The sequence below is a fragment of the Mytilus trossulus genome, chromosome 8 (genome assembly GCF_036588685.1).
Source record: "Mytilus trossulus isolate FHL-02 chromosome 8, PNRI_Mtr1.1.1.hap1, whole genome shotgun sequence".
Lineage (NCBI taxonomy): Eukaryota > Metazoa > Mollusca > Bivalvia > Mytilida > Mytilidae > Mytilus > Mytilus trossulus.
The window spans coordinates 65539324-65553300 of record NC_086380.1 but is presented as its reverse complement, the minus strand read 5'-3'; the positions used below and the strand labels follow the sequence as shown (position 1 = coordinate 65553300).

Sequence of the window (13977 nt, the reverse complement as noted above, 5' to 3'; positions counted from 1 at the left end):
TAAACTGGAGGTCATGCATGCTAAAAGCACTTTAATTGTGATGTCATGATACAATGTAATGGATGTCAAATTTTATGAGAACTTGTATGACAGTCAAATTTATGATTTTTTTTATAAACTTTATGTATTCATTTATTCATTAAAAGTTCATAAAATGTTCATGAACATGTGTTATGAACAATTTATGAACATTATGAACTGACTTACAGTTCATTAAAGTTCAGAAAATATTCATGAACTGCATTTTATGAACTATTCATGAACTAAATTCATGAACGAAACTTAATGAACTCATTATGAACAGTCATGCATTGTTCATGAACATTCATGAACAGTTCATGGTGGTTCATCAGTTCATGAATTTCATCTCGCAGAGGCTATTACATGTATTAGTTCAACCGAAAAAAGGACATTAACAAGAATAAATGAACGGTGACCCCATTTTTTTATCTCATTTTTCTTTTAAGTATATGATAAAGTTCATTTATGAAAAAATATAGCGAAATCCTATATTAGAAAAAAAAATCATTTTATATACCCAGGAGCCCCTTTAATTTCCATAGGAAATTAAAAATGCTGATTTTGAGTTTTCCTCAAGTTACATTTTCTGGGACTTTTTTCTGTGTATATAAAGGGCATAATGCCATAGATTAAAACTAAAACATTTTCTGTTGCAATTAGTGTGAGGTAAAATCTTAGTTTGACTGGACTAATTAATGCTGAAGTTTCCGGACAGGTTGATAACAGTTAATGATTGACAAACCACGGGCTATTGACAATCCACATGTGATATATACGGCGTATTCTGTTCAGGTAAAGTTTATATTTTATATGGTGTATTAAAAATATACATCGGTAATTTGTTATACAAATAGTGATGACATTATGCATATCTCACTATGTTTATTTTGTTGTAAACAACTCAAATGGAATGACGACCTGTCGTACATGTAAACTGCTATTGATATATTCAGTGACCAGTGCTCAATGATGATTTAATAATTCAATTTACTATACCTATATATAATCGATAAAGAATAAGAGTCTCTTTGTAAGTTTTTGTAAAGTACAGTGTCTACAGTAATTTTTTGGGTAGAAAGAATAAATCGACCTTTACAACAAAACGTAAAAGTTTATTAACTAGGTCGAGTATTAAATAAATGTTGTGTACAAGAAAATATGGTGCGTCATGAGTGCTACTAGATATTTTAAAAGTCAACACTGCTTTTCTATTAATTTCAAATCTAAAATTTTACAAATGGGTTTCATATTTTGGAGATTGCTTAAAAGTTGTGAGTCTATTAGAACAGTTGACAATGGTTGATGTAATATGACATTAAGGTCAGGGTACAGTTATACGGTAATACTTTTGTACTGTGATATATATTTCTTAACTTGTATGGAATTTGGTCTGAGAAAGGTGTGTTGTCTCACATTGTCATCAAAAGTTCATAAATTTGTCTTACAATTATCAAACCTCCAATGTTAAATCGTGTTGTGTTGGTGCAGTAGAAATGAATGTGTCCCCTGACCCATGCTGTGGTGTATAACCTTATATCTAACAACTATGGGTTATTTGCCTGTGAGAAAGCTTTCATTCACATTATTTCACATGTTTCTTCTTATATTTATTTACAATATGTTGTTTATGTAATTTCTGTAATTTTATCAAAATACGTGACAAAGATTACTGTAACTGAAGCTTACTGCATTCTAAACTTCTAAACCAATCATATTAATTTTGAATCTAGAAAGGAAGAACACATTAAGCTTGTTAAGAGGAAACTTATATAATCAGTAGTTCTCATGATCATGCACGAGAGTATTTTGAAAAGATCTTTAGAAATACTCAATTGACAAGAAGGCTTCAAAATAAACTTTTTTTTAAATAACCCCTAAACGTCATTTTTGTTTGGATATTCTATTGCCTCTCGTACTAAGAGATGGAGATGATATCAAATTTATTCACAAGCACATACTTGAATAATTAAATTTCTTAATAATATATACAACATATGTATTAGAATAAAAAGGACAATGATGTATACATTACTTTCTTATTATCTGAATCTCCGATTAGGATAATAGAAACTTAAATCAAGATGGCGGCGATGAAGATGATAATAGATGTGGACACTGGCGTAGACGACGCTTCAGCCATAATGTTAGCACTGGCCAGACCGGAAGTAGAGGTGGTGGCAATAACTTGTGTTAATGGCAATGTCGGAATTGAGGATGTATGCCGGAATACTCTCAGAGTTTTGAAAGTGTGCAACAGACTTGATGTAAGTACATGTATATCATAGAAAAATGTTCAATTTCTCTGTCCTATGACAATTGAATTTCATTATTTTCACTGCGTTTTACGCTCGATGGGGGAATTGGGATGAACAATTCTAGTTTTAATAATATTACCTCCCGTAAAGGATGTGTTTAAAGGTTTAAATATGATAAACGAATCAGGCCTAGTTGGTCTGTTTCACGTTTACTCAAAATGATACATATAGAACTAAGGTATCATTATCTATAAGTATCATTAAATTAAGTTCGTTATATACCTCTGAACATCCATTGAATTCATTAGAATCAACAGAATAGTCTGAACCATGTTAAGTGACGAAAAAGCTTTCAATAATTTTAATTATACATTGTAACCCTATCATCATTTATGAAATCCTGTCTCAATATTCCAAGATGATTTATTTATGAATAAATTGTTACTCTTCAACTTGATTGCAATTTTTGACCAATTCAACTTTTTGATTCGAGCATCACTGATCAGTCTTTTGTAGCCTAAACGCGCCTCTGGTTTTTAAGATTATCTTTGATGAGGTTATTCTTCTATCATATTTGCTCGTAGATACCAGTTTATAAAGGTGCAGAAAAATCTATTTTGGGCGAAGGAGAACAAGCTTCACATTACCATGGCAACGATGGACTAGGCGATGCACCGAATCACGAACCTGTAGATGTTACCATGATTAAAAAGGAACATGCTGTAAATGCTCTTTTACGATTGGTCAACGAAAATCCAGGTAACTACGAATTTAAGCAAACTAGAGAACTCAGGATAAAATTGATATAACAGAATTGACGCGTATGCTTCCCGCGATTTTATCGTAATTTTTACGTCATCCGCTTAAGCAGGTGGAAGTAAAATGTTTCACAATGTCATTATGTAAAAACTTCCTCTTCGCGAGAATACGACGATAAACCAAATTACAGTTGTTAATGTCTGTGTCATTTTGGTCTTTTTTGGATAGCTGTCTCATTGGCAATCATACCATATCTTCTTTTTTTTACAATCTTTACATCACCCGACCTGAATTAATTTTCAAACGAAATAAACACGCATGCACCGCTTAAATTGAAGCCCTTTTTATGATGGATTGAATGTAGTCAAACAAATGTAGAACGTTTAACATATTTATTTTCTCTATAGGCCATGGTTATATATGTTTTAATCGACCTACGATTTTCAATGCCACTTGCTGTCTTCGGATCTCCTCCTAAAATGTTTTCATCGAAACAAATAATATTTCTGTCATCATTGTCTGTTTCAAAAGTGCAGCTTACTTGCCATCTAATGTTAGTAAAAGCCTGTACTATATTATTATAAATTATAACCTCAAGACATTAGTACTTGAAATCACCAGGTGTAGGATTTTCACAACTTCGCCATCGTATGGCAATGTTGTTAGGCACTATTCGACAGATGAATTTAATGGTACTAAGAAGAAAGATTACTCATGAATTAAAACATGCATTTTTAAATTTTAGGAGAAATAACATTAGTGGCTTTGGCACCATTAACAAACATTGCACTAGCCCTCAGACTTGAACCTGACTTCGGCAGCAAGTTAAAAGAAGTTTTCATTATGGGAGGAAATATAGAAGGTATATATTATGTGAAGTATAAAACGCTACATTAATGCAGTATTAAAGATCAGACGTAAAAAAAAATAGACGATAAATAAAGTTCAATGAGTCAGAAACCCAAAACAGCAAAGAAATATGCCAACATGCACCTGTTCATCCAACGAACTTTTAATCGTCTGTCGTCTTTATATATTGTAGATAACATCGAGCAAATATATGGCAAACGGCTCTTTGAATCCCCTAACAAAATTTATAAAATAAATAAATACTCGTTATCACAAGAACCGGATAATTAGAACCTCCTCGATACGTGGTTATCAAGGTCACTTTTTATTCTTTCTGAAGATTAGTGAAACATATATTTTCAGGAAAGGGAGGTGATAGACTTGGAGCTGAATTCAATTTCTTTGCTGATCCAGAAGCTGCTTACGTCACATTACAAGAGCTTCATTGTCAAACTACGATAGTTTCCTGGGAACTGTGTAAATCTGTAGGTGCAGGGGTTTCTTGGGTAAGTAATATATTTCTGATTTTGGGGAGCAATTGATACTCAAAAAGTTTTGTTATTACGCTTACTCATGATAAGATGGTCTAAAATTTCATGAACCACTTCTTTGAAAGTGATCATGATGTATACAGTGTAAACAATAGTTTTTATATTTGATCTATATACAACTTTGCATTTAATGCATGTTTTTCCGATATATTTAGTGCTTATTCTGAATTCCATTACAAAGAATATGCACCTATATCACCTCATAAGTTTGATAAGATTATTTAGATTAATATATTTACTGGTTAATGACTGTACAAGATGTTTATTTATGGACTTACACATTCTTGAATCTCATTTGTGTTTTAAGTTTTATAATTCATGATTTATTTTTATTCCTTTTAATGGAATTAAATCATTATGGTGTCTTAAGAAATTTTATGATAAAGAAAACAATTTCATGTTAAGTAGTATTTTACAGGATTGGTATGATCCATGGTAGGAAGTGGACACCAATGAAGCACGTTTCTTTAAAAAAAGATCTTACACATTCTTGAATCTCTCTTTTGTTTTAGGTTAATATTTCAACATTTATTTTTATTTATTTGAATGGAATTAAATCATTATGATATTTTAAGAAATTTGATAATAAACAAACAATTTTATGTCTTGTCTTATTTCACAGGATTGGTATAACCAATGGGTGGAAGTGGACAGCAATAAGGCACGTTTCTTTAAAAAGATCTGCCACATGACAGCTGAACGGAACAGAAATATCATCAAAACAGAAGACTTTTCTTTGTGTGACCTATTAGCTATGGCTTTAGCTATTGATAATAATATAATAACGGAGTATTTACATGTATGGTCAACTGTGGAATTAGGTGGAGTTCATACCAGGGGTCAGCTAATTTCTGACTGGAGAAATAAAACCAAAAATCCTCCAAACGTCAGAATAGTAAAGAAATTTAGTATTGAGAAAGCCAAAGAATACTATATGTCCATGGTTCTTTAACCAATGTAAGTCTGTAGTTTATACTCTTTGAATAAAGTTTAGACTGTCAAACAATGGTACTTTTTTTTAAAATTTCTACATTAAATGAAAGACAACCATAATAATTGATCAACGGCATTATTTTTCATGTCATTAGTAATATGATTGGTGCCTAAAGCAGGAACTTCTCTAATTTTGTTGTGTTTTGGTTTAGTACATTGCGTAAACGTATGGTTTCTAATTGCTTCCTTGGTATTTTATATTTTTCGAAGAACATGTTGATTTTTGTTTTGTAGTTTTGGTTTCATATTGCTTCCAAAGTTTCTACGTATTTATACAACCCGGAATTTCTTAGAGTTGTGACCTTGATCGTTCAAATCGTAGGTAAATCCAGAAAAAGGTCTTCGGACACGCGAAATTTATACAGTGATTCTTACATATTTTTCAATTTTATTTCATCCTGTTTCTTTGCATACAATTGTCTGTCATTGAATTGAACTTTTTTTTTAATCCAGAAACACTATTAGTTTATCGACGAGTTTATCAAATCTCGTAATTTAATTAAGAACATACAAATCAAGATTAAAACATATTAGGCGTAGCTCACCTGGTATCAAATATGTTTACTTCTAGACAAAGAACTGACGAAAACCCAAAGCTCAATTGCATATGGACATTTCTATATATCTTGTCATTTTCATGTCCCACTGCTATTCAACGAATGTTTCTAGCGATTTATTTCATATCGCAATGAGCTAGTAAACAAAAAAAAAGTATGCTGGAAATAAAAACACAAGATATGTTCCTAAAATGTAATAAACCAAGTCAGCTTTAACTTTTTAAAATGTTTTAACCTCTGTTTTGATGACGGCAACAATGACACTGAGCAATGAATTTTTACTCTTTAAAGTTTTCATCAACTCTTAAACAAAACATGTCTATCATATTTTAAACTCAAATTTAAATTTGGGGACATTTTCTCCATAAAACATAACATAAAAAACTTTCCAAAATAGAGGATTTCAATTTAAGTCTAAAACGTATATACCGTAAATTCTGAAATTATTTTGTGTATTTATTATGTCGATTTTGATGTTAAGAATAGACAAAAATACGACATCGATAATTCAATTGAGGAAAATCTGCATAAAGGTATGTGTATCTGATATCAGAATTCGAGTTCTTATGTTTGCAATACTCACCAAGTCGTATTAATCTCATTAATAAAAACCACGCCATAATTTCTGAATTTACAGTAACATGTACCGCTTCATTATATAACAAGTATAAAACACGTTGTTAATTAGCTATCATACAAATAAAGGAAACTAACAGAGTCAACCGAAAAAGGCTCAATTTTAAATGTCGAACAGCATGAACAGTGAAGCTTAATCTTACAGGAATTTAAAAAAATCTTACTATTTGAACACCAGTATTGTGATGACCACTAAAAATTTAATGTTTAAACCAATATACATAGAAAAGGATACACTGACAATGCCATGGCAAAAACTAACAGTTTATAAAACACGAAAGACTGAGCAACATAAAAGAAAGATAGTAAAATTGAAGCATGAGGTATACTTTTAAAGCCTGATTGATTAAAAAAATCTGACAAACATTTAACATTTTTCATACACTAGCGCTAACAAAAGTCTATCTCGCCAAAATAACGCTTAATTGAGTTTTAAATATAATGCAAGATTCATGCACTTCAATGATATAATACTAACTGTAACTTAATCTGATGGTGTTGCTCCTTATTCCAAGAAAGCTCCCTTATTCTTAGTTCGGATACATTGTTTCCATGTTAATTTAATGCGTTTAACACACACGCATTGCCTAGAACTAACACATTATTCTAGATGCATTATGCAACAAAATGTTGATTAAATTGAACCCCACTATCATTTTGTCTTCCGGAACACCCCCTTTTTTGTGAGGTTCTTGTTGCTCAGTCTTTATTTTTCTGTGTAGTGTTTTCTTGATTGTTTGCTTGATTGTTTGTTTGTCTTTTTTCCATGCTTTTGTCGGTCTTTCTTCGACGTGGGAATTTTGATTGTCCCGCCTCTTTTTGACATGAAATACATAAAAAAAAGTCGCATCGAAATACACTTCTGAGTATCTTTTTCTTCACGGTTTAAAATTACGGTATTTATAAGACAAAAAATGCACTAAATAACAAAACAGAGACAAAATGAATGATAGGTTTATGCAATAAGTTTTGATACATAGATTTCAAAATGAATTTCCGTTCAACAATTGTTTCCGATAATGAATTTGAGATCTTTTAAGCATCAGAATTTGAATGAAAAGGACCATCGAATATGTGTCATGTTTAATGATATATATCTTAAGTTGTTCCAATATTGCCTAAATAGCATTGAGTTCACTACAAAGCTGTACCAATTCTACTACTATGACGAAAAATATTCTTTCTAAATCTCCTCTCAAAGCTTATAAATAAATAAAATAACGATTTTATTAAAACACAGTCCTAGTATCATCTGCTCTGTCTCAAACTCTCCAACTTCAAAATATTTTGCTTTTTTAAAAAAAAGACTTAATATTTAATTTGTCATGTGTTGATACTCATTTGAATATATTTGTAGTTTTTAATAATAGTCAGATTGATAATTCCTCTTTTATGCATTGATAGCGTCTTTGATTTTCTCCCAGAAAATGAAATTTCCGTGCACATCACCTGGGTATTCGATATATGTTTTTTTCTGAATAATTTCATATAATACTAAAGGTAACTCCTCTGGTTGCAGTTGCTCGTAAAACACAAGAAAAATTAGACATTTGTCTTTCTTTCTGTGAATACTTTCCATTCTTGCCATATTATATTCAAACATGCAATAGTCAGATTCGATAAAAGACCTCGTTATGATGCAGATTGTTTTTCGACTGCTTTGGATGGCTTGGGTGATATTGTCAGTTATGGCTGCGCCCGGTAGAAAGTCTCGATGATGTATACATAGTTTAAAATGTCCGTCTTGTTCAAGATTATCAATACAGTCTTTCGTTACAAACGTTCTTATTTCGTCGGAGTAAGATATAAAAGCATCGTAGACGTATTGTCCACGATTGTCCATGTTATTTTGATGGGCATATCTCAATTTTGCTGTATAAAATAAATAACGGAGTTTCCACCTGTGTCTATAAATGAGAGATGCTATCAATAATGATATGAAGCCAAATAAAGTGAATGACACGCCAACTATCAAATATGAGTAATTCATGCAGTCTGTTTGAAGATGAAGTATTAAGTCCTCAAAAGAATTTGACATTGGCATGCTCCCGTTTTCTAGAACGCATTTGTATTGATTAAAATTTACAAAATGTTCACGAACATTAATCATCCATTTCAAGTAAGGGAGTAAAGAGCAGCCACAGTTAAGGGGATTTCCACCCAGATTTATTTTTAGATTATTATTTTCATTAAGAATTTGATCTATATTCGCTATTGAATCATCATCTAAATAAACGATTGAATTATTTGCAAGATTAAGCATCTCTAAATATATCATATGTTTCAAGTGAAAGTTGATATGCTTAAGGAAATTATAACTTAAGTCAATGACTTTCAAGTGCGGTTGGTCATTGAATAATTCAGAATTTAGTTTAAAAATTGAATTATTTGAGAGCGAGATAAATTCAAGTCTATTGTATTTGGTCATCATATAGGTATTGTTCGCTAAATAGTTTCCAAGTTTGTTTCCATCGATTTTAAGGGTTGTCACGTATGTGAGATTAAGCAATATCTGACTAAAACCCAAATTACTGAAAGCTAGACTTCGAAGATTAGGTGGGGCCCGTATACTACGTTGTTTTGGGAAAACTAGAACGTCGATATTCTTGAAACAATACAATTCACGAATGTGTGTATTGTAGAGTGCATTATTTATTTTGTCCCATGGAAATGTATGAACTGCTGGCATTAATCCTTCAGTTATATCTATATCCAATTCTAAAACTGTCAGTCTTCCGAGTTTCATAAATGCTCCTAACCCATCGATCCGTAGAATGTTGCACTTGCTTATATAGACATTGGTTAGATGTGGTGTATACTTGAATGTATCATTATGGAGGGAAACGGCATCACAAATACTAAAATTGAGTGTTCGGAGATTTTGAAGTGAGGAAAACCCCTTTCCAAATAACTGCATATTATGATCCACACAGCTAACATCTAATACTAATACTTCTAACAGGATTAAATCTGCAATTGTCTCATCTGGGAAAATTTTATTAATTGCTCCAAAATTATTGTTTCGAATAGAGAGCTGTTTCAAGGATTTTAAAGGCTGAAAGCTTCCCTTCGGAAGTTGTTTCTTATTGTAATACAAACCATTCTTTTCGAGAGCGAGATGTACGAGGTTATTTAGCCCATAAAATGTTTGTTCATTAATTGATGATACATGGCAATATGATATATCAAGTTCTATAAGCTTCTTCATACCGCCAAAGGTTTTATTTGGTATACGACTAATAATATTGTTCCCGAGTTTAAGAGTTTGTAGGTGTCGAAGACCATTGAACGTCTTGTTGGTATACAACATCAACATGTTGAATGATAAATCTAACGTCCTAAGATTTGTCATGTTTTCGAATGTATTATCTGGTATTTGCATCAGGAAGTTGTGCTGTAAATAAAGGTGAATAGTATTGTCTGGCAAACGTGGAATAATTGTTAGGTTTCTATAAGAACAGTCTACGTACAGTTCTTCTTGGTCGGTAAAGTTTGCACAGGGTAATATCAGATCAGATTTCACGGACTCTGTTTTGATTGTATGTTTTAAGAAACATAACACTAAACAAAACTTTAGAATTACTATGACTTTCATTTCGATCTCTCTTCGTGCACTTGCCTGTAAAAAAGATTAAATTATTCATAATGCCATATTGTTTAACACAATCAGCCTGACATAAACAACAAATATCAATTCAATTTTTGTTGATGATCGTTTAGCAAACAACTTCGTCAACGACGCTTCCACTACCATGCAATAGCATTTTTAGATTAGTTAATTGAAGCTTTTAAATTCTCTTTCAAAGTTGATGAAGTTTGTTGACAGCCCTTATAAACAAATTGATATCTGAAAACTTTTATATACATAATATACACAGCCATGTATCACCATCACTGCTGGTGATCTGATGGAAAAATCTGTTGTAGAGTTGTCATTGGCTCAGACGTATTTATAAATATAATTATTTTCTGTGACTGTATCTTACATTAATTTGTAGGATCCTTTACTATAGATAATTTAGCTGTAAGAATAACATCTTCATGCCTTATATATCATGTATTGTAGTACGACGCTAGATCAAAACTGACGTGGTAAGCTAACAACCGGCCACCGAAAGCTTCATTTTTATGAAGCCCAGGTGGTCGTGTGGTCTAGCGGGACGGCTACAGTGCAGGAGATTTGGTGTCACAATATCTCAGTAGCATAAGTTCGAATGCCGGCGAGGGAAGAACAAACAAATTGCGAAAGCAAATTTACAGATCTAACATTGTTTGGTTGATGTTTAGACGAGTTGTATATATATATATATTTATATACATTTATAAATTAACAATTATTTAAGTTAGTTTATCTAACTCCCATATTCCAAGATATTTGATTAAGTGATAGAACCGTCCAGTCTATCCATTATGAGTTTTAAAAGACCACATAATTATTTAAATAAAACGAATTACCAATAACAATTCAATTACCGGAGAATTTAAACAATACAGCTAAAAACTGACCTTTAGTAGGATAATTTATATTCAAAGCTATATCATCAGCTTCCTCTCTGTGTTTTGTCCAGATATAATGTGTAAAAGTAAATTACATCACAGGATTTCATTTTACTTTATTGACGTTTTTACTTCCTTTATAGAAAAAAAAAACACTTTGCAATTGTTATTGTAACTTCCTTATCCATAATTTTGATATATAGAGTCATCAAATTAGCATTTTATTATTAATATAAATAGTGTGACAATACAATTCTATATTACATTTTCACTGCTTGTTTTAGATAATAACATTTAACATACAAGTTTTACTGCGGTATATGTGCATTTCGACTATTTATGTTTCTTCAGTGAAGCACTCTGCCAAAAATTTTAAATCCAAATCTTGATAATACTTAAAAGGTGATAAAACAGAAAGCAACCAAAATGTACTGCCAAAGCCATATAAGGTATCAGAGATTTTTAGTTAATGAATATATTTTCTACATTGACCATATTTAACTGCAATATATACCTAATATGAAGGAGTCCATTCCTTCAGAATCAGGGTTCACAAGAATTAGTGTCTCATTTGTAAAATTGAACTTAACAGCGAAAATTTAGATAGAATTCATAAAATGTATGTTTTTACGCATTTACAATTTTTCAATTGTTAAAATTGACATCTTTTAAAACTAGCGATTACATTCAATATTTAAGAATTTCATTATCAATTCGGATTATCTGTTAACAATATCAACGTGTAATGATGTCTCTGTTCTCCTTAATACATTAAAAAAGAAATGGGACACTTAACCTTTCGATTGAATGTTGAACATATGCATAACCATGATATTATTTTAACCCTCATTTTCGAAAAAAAAGATTAAGTAAATCTTATTTTAACCCTACAGACAAATAAGTACAGGTTAAATATCCACAGATACAACAGCTATTCGTATATTTTAATACACAAGACTATCGTTCTGTGTACATTAGACTCGCCAGTGGCGCTCGGATTTAGCAGTTTGGTAGGTCAAACTAATTACGAAAGCAAGGAACATTGACAACATAAAGTAGATCAATATGCGTAAACTCTTAACGGTTTGAACTCTTATAGGTTTACAGAAAATGTATTAGTCTATATAACAAGAAACAGGATATCCACTTTGTTTGCTAGCTAAAACAGGAAATTATTTATTACCTCATCCTACGTTAAGAATGCAATGAAATATTAAAAAAAGTATATTTTATATTTTGAAACCTACATCCTATTCTTATTCATATACTAATATCTATCTGTTGTAACGGTAAAATCAGTCCAGAGATATTTTATCAAGCAGGGGCTAAAAAATCATCAACTTTGCTTGAAATAGCTTGACAAATTCTTCCTGAGTCGAAGAGCAACACTATACTGTTTAAAGAATTGAAGAAACATTAAAAGTGCAAGGTTATTATCAAGTAATAACTAGACATAACCGTAGCGGATCCAGAAATTTCCATAAGGGGGGGGGGGGGGCACTAACTGCCCTAAGAGGGGACCCGCTCCAGTCATGATTTAGTGCTTCCCTATATAATAAACCCACAAAGGGGGGATTCCGGTCCCGCCCCCCCTGGATTCGCCTATGCACAAGAACTGATGCGCTTCATGAATTGATAAATGCTCATCAACATATGTCTAACTATTTGTTGTTAAGGGGGCTCGGTGGCCCAGTGGTCAAAGTAGTCGAACTACTATATCACTAGCCGGTCAACATTGAGGTTGTGAGTTTGAATCCCGCACGGGGCAGGTGCACTCAACTCTAATGTGAATCGACTAGAATTGTCAGTTTTCCTACCGAAGGTTGGTGGTTCTCAATTCAGGAATATGACAGTTCTTGTCCATTCGTTTTTGATGCGTTTTGTTATTTGATTTTGCCATGTGATTATGGACTTTCCTAATTGATTTTCCTCTGAGTTCAGTATTTTTGTGATTTTACTTTTTTTTTCTCTCCGGGCACACCGGCTTCTTAAAATCTTTCACCAATACAAATGACCGCCACGAAATAGCACAATAGTGTTAAAAGTGGCGTTAAACACCAATCAATCAATCAATATGTTAGGGGTTATCCCTCCATACAGTTATGTCAATAGAAATATAACTTCAAATCAAAGCAAAAAGATAAAAAAACAGATAAACTGTCTTAATTCCACAAAAAATGCGAATGTCTTTTTTGTATTTTCACGTTGTAACATTGAGAGTGGAGGCATGTTCAAGCAACTAAAGGCGTTTCAAAATATACATTTCAGTTTTACGTACCGCGTATTTTTTGTGAAGAAAAGAAGTTTAAATTGAAAAAATAAATCAAAATCAAAGGATAATAGAAAGTTGCAAAAGAACATCTACATGTGGTCTAAAGTCTATCATCATATTTTTTTGATGTTTGAATTTTGTCATACATATTTGTATTTTTTGGCTATTTTAATTGCATTTAGTTCAAAACTGCAAAATTGCCAAGAAAGCCTCATTTTCAAATCGTGTCATAAGATATCAGCAAAGACTTATCAGCAAAAAGACATATTGCTACGAGGTAGATTTTACAGAGATTACACTGAAATATCGTTTTGGTAAGTCATTGGCTAATATCTATGTTGACAACAGCAAAAAACTACACGAAGAACGGCAATAATAAATCAAATATAACCATTTCGACCTGTTTTTGACGTCATTACGACATCACAAAGTGCCTTTTTCTGCAAGGTTTATCACGCCTGTTCTTTTATTAATTAAATTAACAGAATTTGAAAGGCTTGAATAATTTTGACTATTTAATTCATTACTATTCCATTGCCTACCTTTGGTTTTAGTAAACACATGCGTACACAAGATGAATCATTATC

General features: G+C 31.8%; 2 protein-coding genes across 3 annotated transcripts; one reads left to right on the top strand and one right to left on the bottom strand.

The window, feature by feature from the left end:
- The first annotated feature begins 651 nt into the window (after positions 1–651).
- Positions 652–5447, top strand: LOC134681267 (nucleoside hydrolase-like). Of its 2 annotated transcripts, none has more exons than XM_063540819.1 (6): positions 652–813; positions 2081–2285; positions 2861–3035; positions 3781–3897; positions 4248–4390; positions 5058–5446. In XM_063540819.1, the coding sequence occupies exons 2-6, from the start codon at positions 2103–2105 to the stop codon at positions 5385–5387; spliced, it is 948 nt and encodes a 315-aa protein (XP_063396889.1). In that variant the 5' UTR covers positions 652–813; positions 2081–2102; the 3' UTR covers positions 5388–5446. The 2 variants fall into 2 exon arrangements, with proteins under 2 accessions (XP_063396889.1, XP_063396890.1); XM_063540820.1 differs by lacking the exon at positions 652–813 and adding an exon at positions 1032–1051 and having other exon boundaries at positions 5058–5447.
- Positions 5448–7559: 2112 nt separating this feature from the next.
- Positions 7560–11243, bottom strand: LOC134681266 (toll-like receptor 4). The gene is made up of 2 exons (XM_063540818.1): positions 11128–11243; positions 7560–10240 (listed from the first exon to the last, which is right to left on the bottom strand). Exon 2 carries the CDS (start codon positions 10214–10216, stop codon positions 8012–8014), a length of 2205 nt encoding a protein of 734 aa, XP_063396888.1. The 5' UTR covers positions 10217–10240; positions 11128–11243; the 3' UTR covers positions 7560–8011.
- Positions 11244–13977: the final 2734 nt, after the last annotated feature.

Bases quoted from the DNA above. Each gene is read 5' to 3' on its own strand.
- LOC134681267 (XM_063540820.1), top strand. From the start codon at position 2,103: ATGGCGGCGATGAAGATGATAATAGATGTGGACACTGGCGTAGACGAC. The intron at 2,286-2,860 runs GTAAGTACATGT...ATTTGCTCGTAG, and splicing joins AAGTGTGCAACAGACTTGAT to ATACCAGTTTATAAAGGTGC. The intron at 4,391-5,057 runs GTAAGTAATATA...CTTATTTCACAG, and splicing joins TAGGTGCAGGGGTTTCTTGG to GATTGGTATAACCAATGGGT.
- LOC134681266 (XM_063540818.1), bottom strand. From the start codon at position 10,216: ATGAAAGTCATAGTAATTCTAAAGTTTTGTTTAGTGTTATGTTTCTTA.